Source organism: Monodelphis domestica, chromosome 7 (assembly GCF_027887165.1).
Source record: "Monodelphis domestica isolate mMonDom1 chromosome 7, mMonDom1.pri, whole genome shotgun sequence".
Classification (NCBI taxonomy): Eukaryota; Metazoa; Chordata; class Mammalia; order Didelphimorphia; family Didelphidae; genus Monodelphis; species Monodelphis domestica.
The window spans coordinates 192,553,337-192,568,275 of NC_077233.1; the positions used below are offsets into that span (position 1 = coordinate 192,553,337).

The 14,939-nt window shown below is 35.5% G+C and overlaps 1 protein-coding gene across 9 annotated transcripts in view; it reads right to left on the reverse strand.

Moving 5' to 3' along the window:
- The window catches only part of SMARCA2 (SWI/SNF related, matrix associated, actin dependent regulator of chromatin, subfamily a, member 2), a 208,252-nt gene that overhangs the window by 102,810 nt on the left and 90,503 nt on the right, over positions 1–14,939 (reverse strand). For all 9 annotated transcript variants that reach the window (XM_056806218.1, XM_007498585.3, XM_056806219.1 and 6 more), the window contains 5 exons: positions 13,207–13,370; positions 10,793–10,859; positions 10,073–10,183; positions 7,083–7,325; positions 5,462–5,575 (listed from right to left, as the gene is read on the reverse strand). In XM_056806218.1, the coding sequence (XP_056662196.1) occupies positions 5,462–5,575; positions 7,083–7,325; positions 10,073–10,183; positions 10,793–10,859; positions 13,207–13,370 (699 nt within the window). The remainder of the gene's footprint in view (positions 1–5,461; positions 5,576–7,082; positions 7,326–10,072; positions 10,184–10,792; positions 10,860–13,206; positions 13,371–14,939) is intronic.

Consider the following 14,939-nt stretch of genomic DNA (forward strand, 5'->3'; position numbering starts at 1 on the left):
GCTCCATTAGATTAGAAGCTCCTTTAGGGCAAGGGGCAGTCTTTTGTCTCTTTTTGTATCTCCAGGGTTTAGCATAGTGCCTGGTACACCAGAGGTGCTTAATGAATGTCCTGCTTTTGTCCAGACCATCCTTGTGTTTGAAATGTATTCCTTCCGCATTTCTATCTTTTGGGATTCGACCCTTTCTACTTAGCTCAGTCCAAGTGCCAATTCTTCCATCAAATCTCCATGAACACTCATTCTATAAAAAGCCTCTTACTTTTTACTTACTTCTTACTTTTTTTAGAGAACTTTGGATTTCTCCTTTCCCCCCACTAATCTGTAATTTTTATGCATGGTATTGACAGGAGATTTCCACAAAATAAAAATGGTATGAGCTAGGTATGATTTTCATTTTTAATCAAAGTATCCAAGGATAGTGCTTTGCACATATGAAGTCTTAATAAAATGCTCTTCTGAATTGTTATTAGAGTGAATGCTTCATATTTGTATATGATCAACTTTCCTTTATTCACAGAACTGATTCTGTTACTTCTCTGCTCAAAAACTGTCCATGGTTCTCTGTTACAATAAAAAATTCAAATTCCTCTCCCTGACCTCCTCCAAGGCCTTCCTAACTCTCTTGCCACCTTACTTTTCAAGTTCCATCTTTAATTTCTCCTACAATCCCTTGGACTATTTTCAGTTATCTCCTGGTACATTCCTATCTCTGTGACTTTGCTAAGAGGATCCCCCATGTCTGGACAGTGCTCTCTTCAGCTCTTCACTTACTTAATCAGTTCCTACCTATATAACTTAGATATTACCAACTTAATAGAGCCTTTTATCTTTTCTCAAGTCAGCAAAATAATTTTCTCTTAAAAGCACAAAGCATGTGGCTTCTCATTTCCCTAATGCACCCACTTCATACTACTTTGTATTAGATTTTTTTTTGATCTATAATATCCCCATACTAGACTATAGATAAGCCCATGAGGGTAAGGTGCTTGCTTTAGGTGAACTTTGGATTTTTGCCAATTTTCTAGCAGTTTTCTATATATAGTAGATGTATAATATGTATTTATGTAACTGGAATGAATTTTGACCCACATTGCTTTACACTGTTATGTAATTGTTTCACGTGCTTTTATCTCATCTCCACAAGTGGGTGACAAAGGACCATAGGGGCACTTGACACTGGGCTATATTGTACCTTGAAGTCCAGCCTACTAAAGTCAGGAAGGTGCATCCCCAAATGGTAATAATTTTGGGGGGAGGGTACTGGCCCAGGTCACATCTAATTTATTAATTAACTGAATTATCTATTAAGGAAGCCTGACATTTTAAATGTGGAAAGAGCTTTAATCAGCATTCATAAAGGAAGGACCCGAATGTAAGATGTCAGTATTTAGACCCTGAAAAAGAAACTATTCTTCATTTAGTTTACTGTTAGTATAGGCAATTAATAACTTATTGCACGTTGAGAGAAACTGGGTGGCCTTAGACCTGTCCCTTAAATACTCTGCATTCTGTTAAATTTGAAAGGTCTCTGATCTTTACTGTTTGTAAAATAGGGGGTTAGGGCAGTGAAATGGCAGGAAGACCTGAGTTCCTATCTTGCTACAAATACTTCCTCGCTGTGTGACCCTGGGCAAATCACTTAACCCGGTTTACTTCAATTTCCTTGTCTGTAAAATGATTTAGAAAAGGAAATGGCAAACAATGCCAGCATGTCTACCAAGAAAACCCCAAATGGGGCTATGAAGATGATGAGATGACTGAAACAAATGAACAAAGTAGAGGGTTTGACCAGCCGCTGTCTAAATTCTTCTCTAACATCCTCTGACCTCACAGAAGTGGAGAGTCTAAAAATCCTTTATATTAGCGATAGGAATATATTACAAATGGCTTCCTAATGTTATTAAGATTGCCCTCCCCCACCAATGTTGAAGCCTCATTTCCCGCTCAATAGGGGCTAGACTACCTTGCACCAGGGTGTATGAATACGGTGTGTAAATGATTCACGCCCGCCCCCCCCCCCCAATAAAGATACCTAAGGATAGTCTTCCTTTTGAGCATGACTAGCTCAAGACTGCTTTTTCAGGATTACATATGCAATGATAGTTTATATTGAGGGACCAAATGCAAAGTGAAGAACAGTGCATCTCACCAGAATAGCAGAAGCTAGCAGGGTGATCTAACCACCACACACGGCAGAGGCTTTTGTTCTACATAAACCTCTAAAAATGTCTTCTCAAATCTTCATACATCATATATACCAGCAACTTAGGGCGGGAGAGATGGAACTATTCGGCATTTTAAACATAAAATTTTATAGAGAACAGATGGGAAACACTGGACCCAAGCCTGGAATGATAGCAGACAGCTGGTGTAAAAGGGATCCTGGAGGGCAAAATATGGGTGCAGAGCTGGGCAGAAAATACAGAGTGAAGAGGGTGGAATCTGGGGACCAGAACTGGACCTGTGATTTCTCTGGCATCGGAAACTTCCTCCACCATTAGCAGTCAGCACCTTCTCTGCCACTTATCATTCTTCAAGAGCAAAGGGGTGTCTGAGACTCGAGGCCAGGAGCTTTTAGCCCAAAAAGAGGGGGATCAAGTGGATGAAGATATTTGGGAATATAGGAGAAATCTTTAACAAAATAAATAAAAAATATAGCCTGACGTTGATAATATTCATGTGTAGGGCCCCTTGGTTTAAAGGCACCTGTTTCTACTTGAGTTGGATACCATCCTTAGAGAATTTAACTGAGAACTTAAGTGCGTGGCTCAGAAGCACAGAGTCAGTATATGGCAAGGGTGGGCCATTCTCTATCATCTACAGTAGATCACTGTGTCTCCCTGGTAGGGAGTGGTGCAGAATTCACTAGGAAGGGCAGGGGGAGCTAAAGTGGGATAAGACAGTGACAATGACTGAGCTTTGTTTTAGTTGGTAAACTAGTGAGCAACGATGAGGAAATAGTGAATGAGAAAAATAGAAATGAAGTCAGATATCACCAAAGTTTGTCTTAATCCTATCAGTATGACAATTATAAACTAGGTAACACATCATAAATATACATTATTTTGGTAAGAGACGTAGTTCCTGAAAAGTTGCAGCAAAACTAAATTTTTAAGTAAATAAAAACAATTAGTAGCTACAAGAGAAAATTAACTAGCTTAAATTTATTTGGGAGAAAGAGGGACAGCAAGGTGGCTCACTGGTTAGAGAGCCAGGCTTAAAGACAGGAGCTACTGGGTTCAAATCTGGCCTCAGACACTTCCTCACTATGTGACCCTGGACAAGTCACTTAACCTCTATTGCTTAGCCCGTACTGTCCTTCTGTCTTAGAACTAATATCAAGGCAGAAAATAAGGGTTATTAAAAAATAATAAACTTATGGAGCTAAATCCTGTAAGCATGCAGTTTTGGATAGTGGTTTTTAAGGGAATGCTATTAATTAACTCCTTGTGATATTAAAAACAAATCAGGAAGGGGGCAGCAAGGTGGTTCAGTGAATTGAAAGCCAGACCTAGAGACAAGAGGCTTAGCTTTCAAATCTGACCTTAGACTTTTTGTAGCTGTGTGACCCTGAACAAGTCACTTAATGTCTATTGCCTAGTCCTTCGTGATCTTTTGTCTTGAAATATATACAATATATAGTATTGATTCTAAGACAGAATGTGAGGATTTAAAAACAAAACAAAACAAAATCATAGTTCTAATATATGACAGCCCTAAAAAATTCTAGTAAATAAAGCCAAGAGGTTTCACAAAACAAAAGCTACTAAGGAATTTTTGTTAATTATTTTTTATCTTGTAGTATAATTTCAGCAAAAATACAATAAAGAGGCTTATGCAATTTGGCATACAAAACAAACTTTACAGCTAACTGCTTCTTTGTTCCAGACCATCTTAGAGATGACACATTGGGGATTTTTTAAAATAGCTTCATTCCCATTTTGGTGGAGCTCAAGAGTAAAGTCCAATAAACAATGCTTTTTAGTTTTTTCCTTTTTCAGGCAATTGAACTCATTTATGAATACTGAGGTTATGACCCTAAGAAGCAGAGACCATAGAAATTCAAAGCAAAGCCATGAATTCTCAGCATGGGGTGAAAAAGTACATGAGACAAGACCTTTATCTTTGTAGTTCCATTCTTTCAGGGGGAAAGGTGATCATAAATATCATTTTCATTTTAGTTATCACTATTCTCTGACTGTTAAGGAGTAGAAAATTTAGGAAGGGATTCATTTTCTAGCTAAGGAAGCAACTTTTATACAATATCATGCCAAATCCTTCTTAAAGTGAACAGGATGAGCCAATCTGTCTAAAAAGAGAGGTGTTATACAAAGAATACAATGATGCAAAATAAAACATTTCAAAATTGGCCCATCAAAAGAGAAATCCACATCAAAACACTTCATGTGGCAAATAGTACACTCAAGCAGGCAAATTGATTTTAGAAGAAGACAATTTATATGAACTGCAAAGGTAGATAAATTTGATGGAGTTTAAAAGTCATTATCTGCAACTGTACTGAATTTGGTATTAACCTAAGAAATACATTTGACCCAAATTCCAAATCCAACCAAAAAACCTGGAGCTTATGTAGAGCACAGAGATTCTCCAAAGCAATGAAAATTCAGGTGGTGTAAAATCACTGGAACTAAAGATAAAATATTGATGGGAATTTAGATTTCATTATAAAGGGCTCAAATTAGGTCGTGAAACATGTCTGTCACTCGTAGGCTGACATACTTCAAACAACTTTTCATATACAACCAGGCTTCTTGGTATTTTCAATGCCATCATAATTATCAGTTAATGACTACAAAGAGAGCCTGGCATTATTCAAGGTGCAATTTTGTTCTACAAGACCTTAAAATCATCAATTTAATAATAAAAATTTTACTAGATTTATGAGTAGAACAATCTTGTCAAGTCCTATTAATATATGGATAGTCTCAATAGTTTTTTTAATAATAAAAGTAACTGAAATCCAAAATTAAAACATTATACAGGCTTTAGAGAATTGATCACTGAGAAGAAAGTGGTACATGATTTCAAGAATAGTTTAAGCAACCTGTATGTGTAATAATTTGTTTGTGGTTTGAATTATGCAATTCCTAAGTCTGTCTGACCACTCACTGGGATTCTTGTAAAAAAGATTTCACTTAGGTCCTTTTTGAAGTTGATGGGATCTGAGGTTACTTCCAATTCTAAGATCCTGTGATTATTTTAGTAAGAATGACACCCTATCCCAAAAAGCTTTTGGAAGTCAGTCAGACAACTGTAATTTAAACTTTTCTCTATATTAGATTTTCTTGTGTTTTGTAGAAATATGAAGACTTAATATATTATTTCTAATGGTTCTTGTAATTCAACTATAAGAATTTTAATGGACATTGTTTTAGAATCACAATTTCAAGTTGGGGAAATTAAATGAGGTATTTTCAAAATTCTCCAATATGCCCCATACCTTTTCTGGTAGCTGGGATTCCACTTCCTTCTTCAATCTCCTCAGCAGAAATGGTCTCAGTACTTTATGAAGACGTCTAATAATCAAAATAGTCTCCTCTTCATTTAAGTCCACCTACAGAAAAGATATCAGAGGATTTTACTTAATATTTTTTAAGATCATGTTTACAAAAGTCTTTTTATAATTAGTTTTCAGTGAATAATTGATCAGTTCATTCCAAAATCATTAGCACCCATACACAATGGAGTCAAGTCTACACATGACTAGTATTTTAAAGAACCTATGTCTTTTCCTCATTTAGTTATGATTGGCCATTATAATACAAAACATAATAACGTGTATTTATTTTTCTTAATTCTTAAACAGAATTGGGTTCTTTGGAAGGATGTTGCTTGTTTTAAAGCAATAATCAGCTTTAGAACAGTCACCATAAATATATATCTTTCTGAGGGTAGGAACGGTGGGAGATAAGAGATAACAAAAAATATAAAATAATACATAAGAACTAGGGTATTGAACCTGAAAAGGGCACAATGACCATGGAGGTCTGGTTATTGTTGGTATTACTAAGGGCATGATTTCCTCAAGGGCCTCTACTTCTCTTCTTTCCCTTATTTTGGTTCTGACTCTTTTGAGAGTCATTCACTTAAAAAAAAATTCCCTTCTTCCTCCTCTGCCTCTCACTTATCTGCTCTAGAAGAAAAATTATCTGTCAGATGATTCTAAGTTAAGGACTTCTAAAAAACTACCCACCATATTGGTTTCACTGTTTACATAAGTGCAATCCAATGATCTTACTGACTAAATGCAAAACTTCCCACGTATGAGAGAACCAAAGAGTTCAAGCCAAACAATTTCCCTGAAATGTCTTGCTGTGGTGGTAATCTGCATCTGCTACTAAGAAAGCAACACCCACAAGGTTTTTTTTTTTCTTCTTGCAACAGTGTGTTGCTTTTTCTCAGATATGGACTATATAAGTCAGGACAGCTAGTGAAAAGGAAAGAAATAGAAATGTTTAGAAATAGCTGTTTTCACCAACTATTCAAGGGAATCATTTTAATATACATACACATACAGAACTTGGGCTGGGCCAGTCAAAATGAAATGAAAGGGATTTATACAAAATTGCCAGAAAATGAACTGAAGAGATACATTTGACTCATAAATACTTTATGTGCAAGTCTCTTAAAGGCAACAAATGGTTCTAAGATAGAAATGTTTGATGTCTTTTTTTCTGTTTAAGTTTAATAATAAAATGACACATAAATACATTCAACAAGTCAGCTGCTCACCTTTCCTCTGCCCTTGATGTGTTTAGTATTCCTAGTGGTCAAGAATATTTGTGAAGCCTAAGTGGCTTCTTGCTGGGGATGTTTGCATAAATACATATAGTCAGAATGCAACACATATCATTAAAACTGTTTTTTTGGGAACAATTTACCTGAAATTAGGACATTCCCACAACCTATTTCCAAAATGGAGGTCATTAGTTACAATCTTTCTGTGATAACCATGTGGCAAATGTTTGTTGTGTGTTTTGATATCCTCAACAAGAACCTCTATTTAATTTCGACTAAGTGTTTTGTTATTTCCTATGGGGAAAAAAAGGATAAATTAGTACCCTTTCTCCAGTCATGGCAAAGGGGGCATTGAACCACTGCTCAAATGTACTACAGCTCTTGAAAATGGTAGGAAGAAGAAAGTTGAGGAGGGCCCAGAGTTCAGGTAGTTTATTCTGCAGGGGGGTCCCAGTCAAGAGTATCCGCCTCGGCGCCACATAGTGAGTATTCAAGACCTGAGTCAGCTTGCAGTGATGATTCTTCATCCGGTGGCCTTCATCTACTATCATGTACTTCCACCGAATCTACATCAATGCAAGAAAAGCACAGAATTTGAATCAACTCTGAAAATTCCAAATGCTTTAAAGCTGTAGCCTGTTCATCATGCCAAAAGGAGGTGTGAAAAGGTAAACAGACCAAACTTCCTTTTCTGTAATAGATGCGGTCACGTTTCCTAATAATGAAGGAAGGACCTTTGTAAAGAATTGTCTACCTAGATCCAAGACCCCCAGCCCTGGACCCCAAAGCCCATTCCAAACAGTAATTGTGTCCTATGGTGAAGCTGAGAAGGTTCATATTCCTACTCTATTCATTTGGAAAGGTAGCAACCCATGGTAACTTAGTAAAAGTTACCTCTGTTTCAAGCCTTCATCTTAGGTTGATGGGCTGACCATGCTTTTTCAATTGCTTGCATGCAAAAAAAAGTCAAAACAAAACAAAACAAAAAATCCCACTAAGATGAAAACGTTGAGGCTTTGAAAGAAAGGTCAGTGCAAAAACAAGCCTGGAAAATATACATGTTTCTGAAGAATGATGGAGAAACAAGAATAAGAAAGTCACATTTACATAGCACTTTTGAGTTTGATAAGCATTTTACAAACATTTTTTCACTTAATCCTTGTGACAAGCCTATTATATTTATCATTATATTATATATTATAATATTATATTTAATACTCATATTACATGTAGAGAAACTGAGGCTCAGAAAAGTGAAGGGCCTTACTAGTCATCCAACTATTATTAATTTGACCCAATATTCTTTCCTGATCCCAACTCCACTATTCTATCCTTTATATCATGGCAACACAAGAGACAAGCATCAGTTCTCACCTGCAAGACTAGAGGGCTGAGCTTGCAAACATACTTACACACCCTATACCACCTTCCCATTTCTACCTCAGCTCTATTTCCTTCTCTTACATCATCCCATTCTGAAGACAAGAAGAATGCTCTTCTCTGCCTGTCCTCTTCTTCCAAGCTATGTTCCCCAATGGTGTACAGAAGATTAGAAGTTCACTAAGCTTATTTAAATCCTTCTAGTGCAAGGGAAATATCTCATACTACATAAGTGAAAGACTTAATGGTCTAAATTTCTTATTTCCTAATTACAAATAAATCCAGGAAAGGAAAAAAATAGTCAAGTTAGAAATTCTACATAGAAAAAATGCTAAACACCCTTTTTCAAACCTCCTCCACAAACCACAAGATAAGCATTTAAATATTATATACATAGCAACCACCAGTAGTTGTCCCACATATCCCCCTCATAGGAACCAGTTAGGAACCAGAAATACATGAAGAATAATATTTAAATTTCCAAATATTTTCTTGCCTCATTTAATTTACAGACAACTAGAAAAGGAAACAAATGACCTTGATTCTCCTCTTTCTGCAACTAACTATATCGGTGACCTCTGAGAAAGTCGTTCAAGTAATTTCTTCAAGTTGTTAAATGGAAGTAACATATTTTGCTACCTGAAATCACTAAAGAATGTCACGAAACTTGCAAAAGACAAACTAGGAAAAATAAGTCACATCATCAAATATTTTTCCTAATAATAAAAGAGTCTCATTTTTGATTGCCAAATTCTTCTGCAATTACAAGCAACAGGAAAACAGCAGTAGACTCAATGCCAGCTCAACTGCCTGATTTCCTTAGGGGACATGTTTCTTTGATTCTGTTTCCTCATATGACAACCTTGAAGGGAAATCTCAGCTTTCTGAGCAAAGACTTAATAGAGAGCTAGAATAGCAATCATGAACACATTCACATTTCTAAGTAAAAACACATATACACAAAGAATGTGAAAATTAAAAATGAAAATAAAATGTTACTATTTGTTCCAGAAAAGTCAACTATAGCTACAGTACTTGCAAATCATTTGTTCTATATTTTAAATAGTGTTGCTTAGTGGATTAGGCACTGGTCTTGGAATAAAAAATACATGTATTCAAGTCCTGGTTTGGATGCTTTCTAGTGTATGTTATTAGGTGAGTCATATAACCTTGATGAGTCTCAGTCTATTGCTCTCTTAAATGGCGAAAAGAATACCACTTGTACTATCCAGTTCACAGGGTTGAAGGGAAATAATGCTTTGTAGAATATAAAGTCCATTATATAAATGCAAGCTGTTATTAGCCATAAAAAATTAAAATATATTTTTCTAATTTATAAAAGTGTTCTCTTTAAAGGATGACAAAAATAATACTAATTCAGACTATCCAGAATACATGCAAAATTGGGTCTAATGTAGAAACAATTTTCCATAGTTCCAAATGAATAGGTAAGAAAATACATCGATCAGTTTGAGCAACAGTCCATTTTTTCCTAGAAAATATCTGAAAATGGAACAGCATAGGGTCTGCAGCTAGGATAATGGTTCATAGGGAGATGACCATATGGAGAGGAACTTACTTTGCAGGGGAGAGACAAAGGAAATAAGAGGGATAAAGCTGCACTTCTGAAAATAACCCAAGGCAACAGAAACAATTATGTCCTCCACTAGCCAGTTCAGAACTATTAGAAAAGAAGTGACACCAAGGAATCCATGTGAAATTCTTATGAAGAGAAAACCCTGTCAAAGGGACAGGGACGAGAACCAAGATGAGTCTCAGAGTAAACAGTAAACCTAAAAGAAAGCCTATGGCCAAAATATACCCAATTACTGTCATATAATGATAAAACTATACAAGTCAATTTGATTTTTCAAATTGTTTGAACCTTAATTTGGTGGTCTTTAATTGAACATAAAAGAAATGAAAACCATACCTTAGCGAGGATGTGCTTATCCTTTATAATGTATTCATAAGTAGTTAAAAGGACATTAAATTTTCCACTACGAAGTTGAGGAACAAGCGATCGACGCATAGCTGGAGTGCCCTGGAAAGAAACAAGTATTTGTCCATTATTTCTCACTATCTTTTGCTTAACAGGGCAAAACTGTGACTGAACAGGCATGTTATCATAAAGGGCTTGGCTCAATGGCACACATCTTGACACTCTTCCAGCCCCTGAAGAATGCTTGCCCCAATGAAGACTAAAAAAGGAATGAGAGTAAAGAAAATGACAGTGACCTTGTCATGGAGAATGGGCTGCTGGATTGAAAAGCGCCATGTCTATGGAAGTGTGCAGCAGGCAGGCGAGTGTCCTTGGTAATTGCTTGACTTTATAGGAACAGTTGGAACTGCAGGAGCCCGACAGTGAACCACTCAGCAATACACAGAATGTGCAGTATTTATCATTTGTATTACTCTCATCAGAAACCTCGCAATATGATAATTAACAATTTTCTTCAGCATTTCACTATCTGAAAGTAATTATGGTTTATTACAGTAATCTTCTTGGGATGATTAACTCTCACTGTTTAGTACATGATGTACATGACAAAACTTTACAACCAAATACAGTTCACAGATGTGCATATGGAATGAAGAAAATATGGTCTATTTTTACTTTTCCAGATTTGTATACAAAAGCAGCATTTCAAACCTTGTAAGAGATTTTCACCACAGAAGGAGCCCATTTGTCAAATTCATATGTCCAGTTAGATAAAGTCCTATAGAAGAGAAAAAAAAAACAGTATTTGCATAAATCAGTGCTCAACTATATTTGCTTCTTCATTTGCAGCCATTCCCTTATAAAATCCTCTGGAGTATATAATATATTGCATCTACATATTCATTTTAATAATATGGGCAATAAGAGAAATTGGGATAACCTTGTCCTATAACATTCCAAATATGTTTGGAAAACATTCCACAAAAGATATTATGAAAAGCAAAGTGGACCTACATATAATTCCTGAAAAGGGATGTAAATTAATAATAGAATATTGGCAGAATGTAAACTCCTAGAATGAGTTAGTTTTTTTAAAAAGCTAATAAAGAATCTTGTATGTGTGTATGTGTGTGTGCTAGAGAGAGAGAGAGAGAGAGAGAGAGAAAGAGAAAGAGAGAGAGAGAGAGAGAGAGAGAGAGAGAGAGAGAGAGAGAGATACACAGAGACAAAGAGACAAACAAAAGAGGGAGAGAGGAAGTGGGAAGAGGAGGAGGGAGAGGGAGAAGAGAGAAACAGGCATAGAGAGCTCTTCAATGTGTTTTTAAAATAAATGAAGAATTTTCTAATAGCATATTATATTAGAACGTATGTCTAATAGGAAAATACTTTTCTATAAACTCAAAAATATAACTAGGATGCTAAAGTCATGAGGCAGCAAAGAGTTGTAGGAAGCGGGATGGATTTGAAGTCAGAGGACTTGGACACAAATTTCAGCTCTATCACCTGTGTGACCTTAGAGTAGAGACTATATATCTTTTATGGCAGATAAAATCTGAAATAACTTAGGAAACAAGTTTTTTAACCTTAGGGAAAAAAGGTTTGCATTTATGAGTATATGTATTTATTAAGCAGTGAATGCCAATTGCCTAACAAATCGGAACCAGGCCTCTTCGGCTTGGCACTGGACCCTGAATACAGATGGAGACAGATTTTTATGCATTAAAAATATCAGTAAGCAGGATACAAAATAGGACATGTAATTAGATAATCAGATTTCTAATTGGAGGAAAGATTAGGGACTTTTCAAGTTGGGAAGGGGAGAGTAAACATATAATTCCTTGAAATCAGAGAAAAGATGTCCCACTCCCTTCCCTAGAAGCATCTATATTCAATCAAGGGAACAAAGCAACAGTAGCTAATTGGCCAGTATGGGGCTGGTTTTTAGATAAGACATATGAAGAAGTAAAACTGTGAGAAAATTCGTTACATCAATCTTTGGATCTTACAGCTTTCAAGTTAGCATAACCTAGGTTATGGGTCTCTAAGTATCTATCTAAGTATCTAAGTATCTCTAAGTATCAGGTAGAAGTGGTCCAGTTCAGGATTAGGTTAAAACAATGCTATAAAGTTTTCTTGAAATTGCCATAATTGAACAAAGTTTTCTCATAAGACAGAAATTGGACTAGACCTCTAATTGAATAAAAATGAAACTGAGTCACAAGACAGAGTCAATGTGGTTTATTCAATTCCCACAGTTCTTTTATTCTGGAACTCAGTTTCTAATCTGTAAAATGAGGAGTTTGGATTAGATAATCTTGAAGTTCCCTTCCATCTCTAATGATCCTATTAAATTCTTAATATGATAAATATTTAGATTTGAAAGTGAAAAATCACTATAAGATTTTTATATGGGTGGTTTCTTATTCAAATGATGCTGTAAATTGACATAAAAAGGGAAACCTTATTCTTACTTAAGTTTAAATATATAAAAACAGTGATTAAAACCTCAACAAAAGGAGCGATAGCATGAATGATATGTGAACAGACACAGATTCTTAAGAGAAGTTACTCCAGGTAAAAGAGGAAAGAGTGGATAGGTAGGGCAGCAAGATATAGCACAAATTAACAGAAGTGCTTACAATTCAATTCAATATAAATTGTGTAAAATATTAATATTTAGGATGTTACATTAAAAAATATGATCAGATGAGACCAAAATCACTTCAATTTGGCAAACATTTACCAAGCATCTACTGTATGCAAGGGACTTTTAAGGCTATAATTCATGGTTTACATCTTTAAGAAATTGAGGGAATATTTAGAAATTATGTCCCTCTAAGTCAATCACTTAAGGAATAGTTATGAAATCCTTCTATATTCATTGGATGCAGAATAGATGACACACTAATGGTCAATAAAAGCAACTGATTCCATCTATATAGCCTGCCTACATCAGCCAATCATTGGGTGATTTTGGGGGTGGGGGAGAACATTTAGATTTAGGATATGTATCATCTGATTGCTCAATGAATTTTACCATTAAGTGTAAAACAACAGTAAGCAGCTAATAGGCCAATCCACCAATGCACAAAAAAGATAAGTGTAGAATGAATTTCTTTACTTACGAAAGGGGAACAATGATGAGATAGGGTCCATTGAGTCTTTTGTGCTCCATCAGATAAGTGATGAGTGCAATGGTCTGTATGGTCTTTCCTAGCCCCATTTCATCAGCTAAAATTCCATTCAAATTGTTATTATACAGTGAAACCATCCATTCCAGGCCCTGGAGCTGAAATGAAGAATAATTGCTTCAATTATCCAAGATCTGCACAGGTAATTAATACTAATACAAGTGAAGTGAAGCTCTGACTTCTTAACTCCTTAGTGCTGTATGTTGGGGTTTCCCACCATAGGAACATGGGAAAGACCAGCACAAAAACCATTTAAAGTACAAGCTTTTAATAATGATTGCTGCTTGGCAGGTGCTGCTTATTAATCAGATTTAGAATTACTTAGTGTGGCATGCTGATGGGATTTTTAAGCAGCTTTCTTATTAATTTTTATTTAACATTCCAGAGTTTATGGAATTCTAAAATTATTCCAAATATACGTCTTGAACCCAAATCCAACACTTATTAAAAAAAAATTAACTAGAAAGGATCTTTGGCCTGAGAAAACCTGAGAGAACCTGGTCAGTAAGCCATCTTTCTTCTGATGGCAATATTTTCTTTGTCAGTAGAGACAGGAATGTCATCCTGAGAGCAGGGTCATAGACTCCTTCCTAGAAATGAAACTACACAACTATGTATGGAAAATCTGCAATGTGGGTAACATATGGTCAGGTAAACTGCACAGTACAATAATGAAATATATGTTTTGCATGCAAATAAACTGGACCATACTATATTAATTCTCAACCATTCACATGAAAGGAAGGAAAGAATGGTGTAAAAAAAATCTAAAAGGTTTGGGTTTTTTTTTTTAAACATAAATCCCAAAGTTGTTTTTTTTTTTTGGTAAAATATCTTTGTGAAATGTATTATTTTCTGTGTGAAGGAAACTGAATTACTAAAAGAAAGTTTGTATATGCTAATATTAACATTAGTCCCCATTTTTCAAGTCCATAACAACTAGAAAATATGCATCACATTTGGGAAACTGCAGCACATTCCATGGTACCATTATTGCTCCATGCTATCTTTTTAATGCCAACATTCACCTACTAAGAATATGTGGTTAGAAATCATGGAAATACCTGAATCTCAAAAGAATTACAATTATAGGTGATCTGAAGGATGATAGAAAGGCTTTCACTGAATGTAAATAAACTGTAGCTTATTAACAACCATGATTGGTGTGCAAGAAGTGGCAAAAAAATGCAAGACCAGAAAAAAGGGAGGTTCTTTGTGGGGAGACAACGATGAAGGATAGGTAAACAGCCCAAATATTGCACTTGTAGCCATAAAATATTAAAAGAACAGAGTAAGTTCTCCAGCACAGTGAACAGAGCCTGTTTAGAAGATTTATGGAAAGACATAGACCAGAGTTAAACAGAATGATAAGGAATAGATGAGTTGCAGAAGACATTGGTAGAAGGAGTACTCCAGATCACTGTGAACCTTTCAAGAACTGAAATATATCTAAGTTCAAACCAAATTATTTATTTAACAGATGTTTTAGTGCCTATGGCAAAAAAAAGTTTGCTGCTTTACCCCACAAACAAAGAGGATACAATGAAACGGATACTTAATAATTTGCCTTCAAGGTTTCTGACCACCGGACATCTACAATTTAATAGGGAGACTAAGATATGTACATAATAAATCTTATAAAGAGTTTATTATGTTCCAGGTACTTT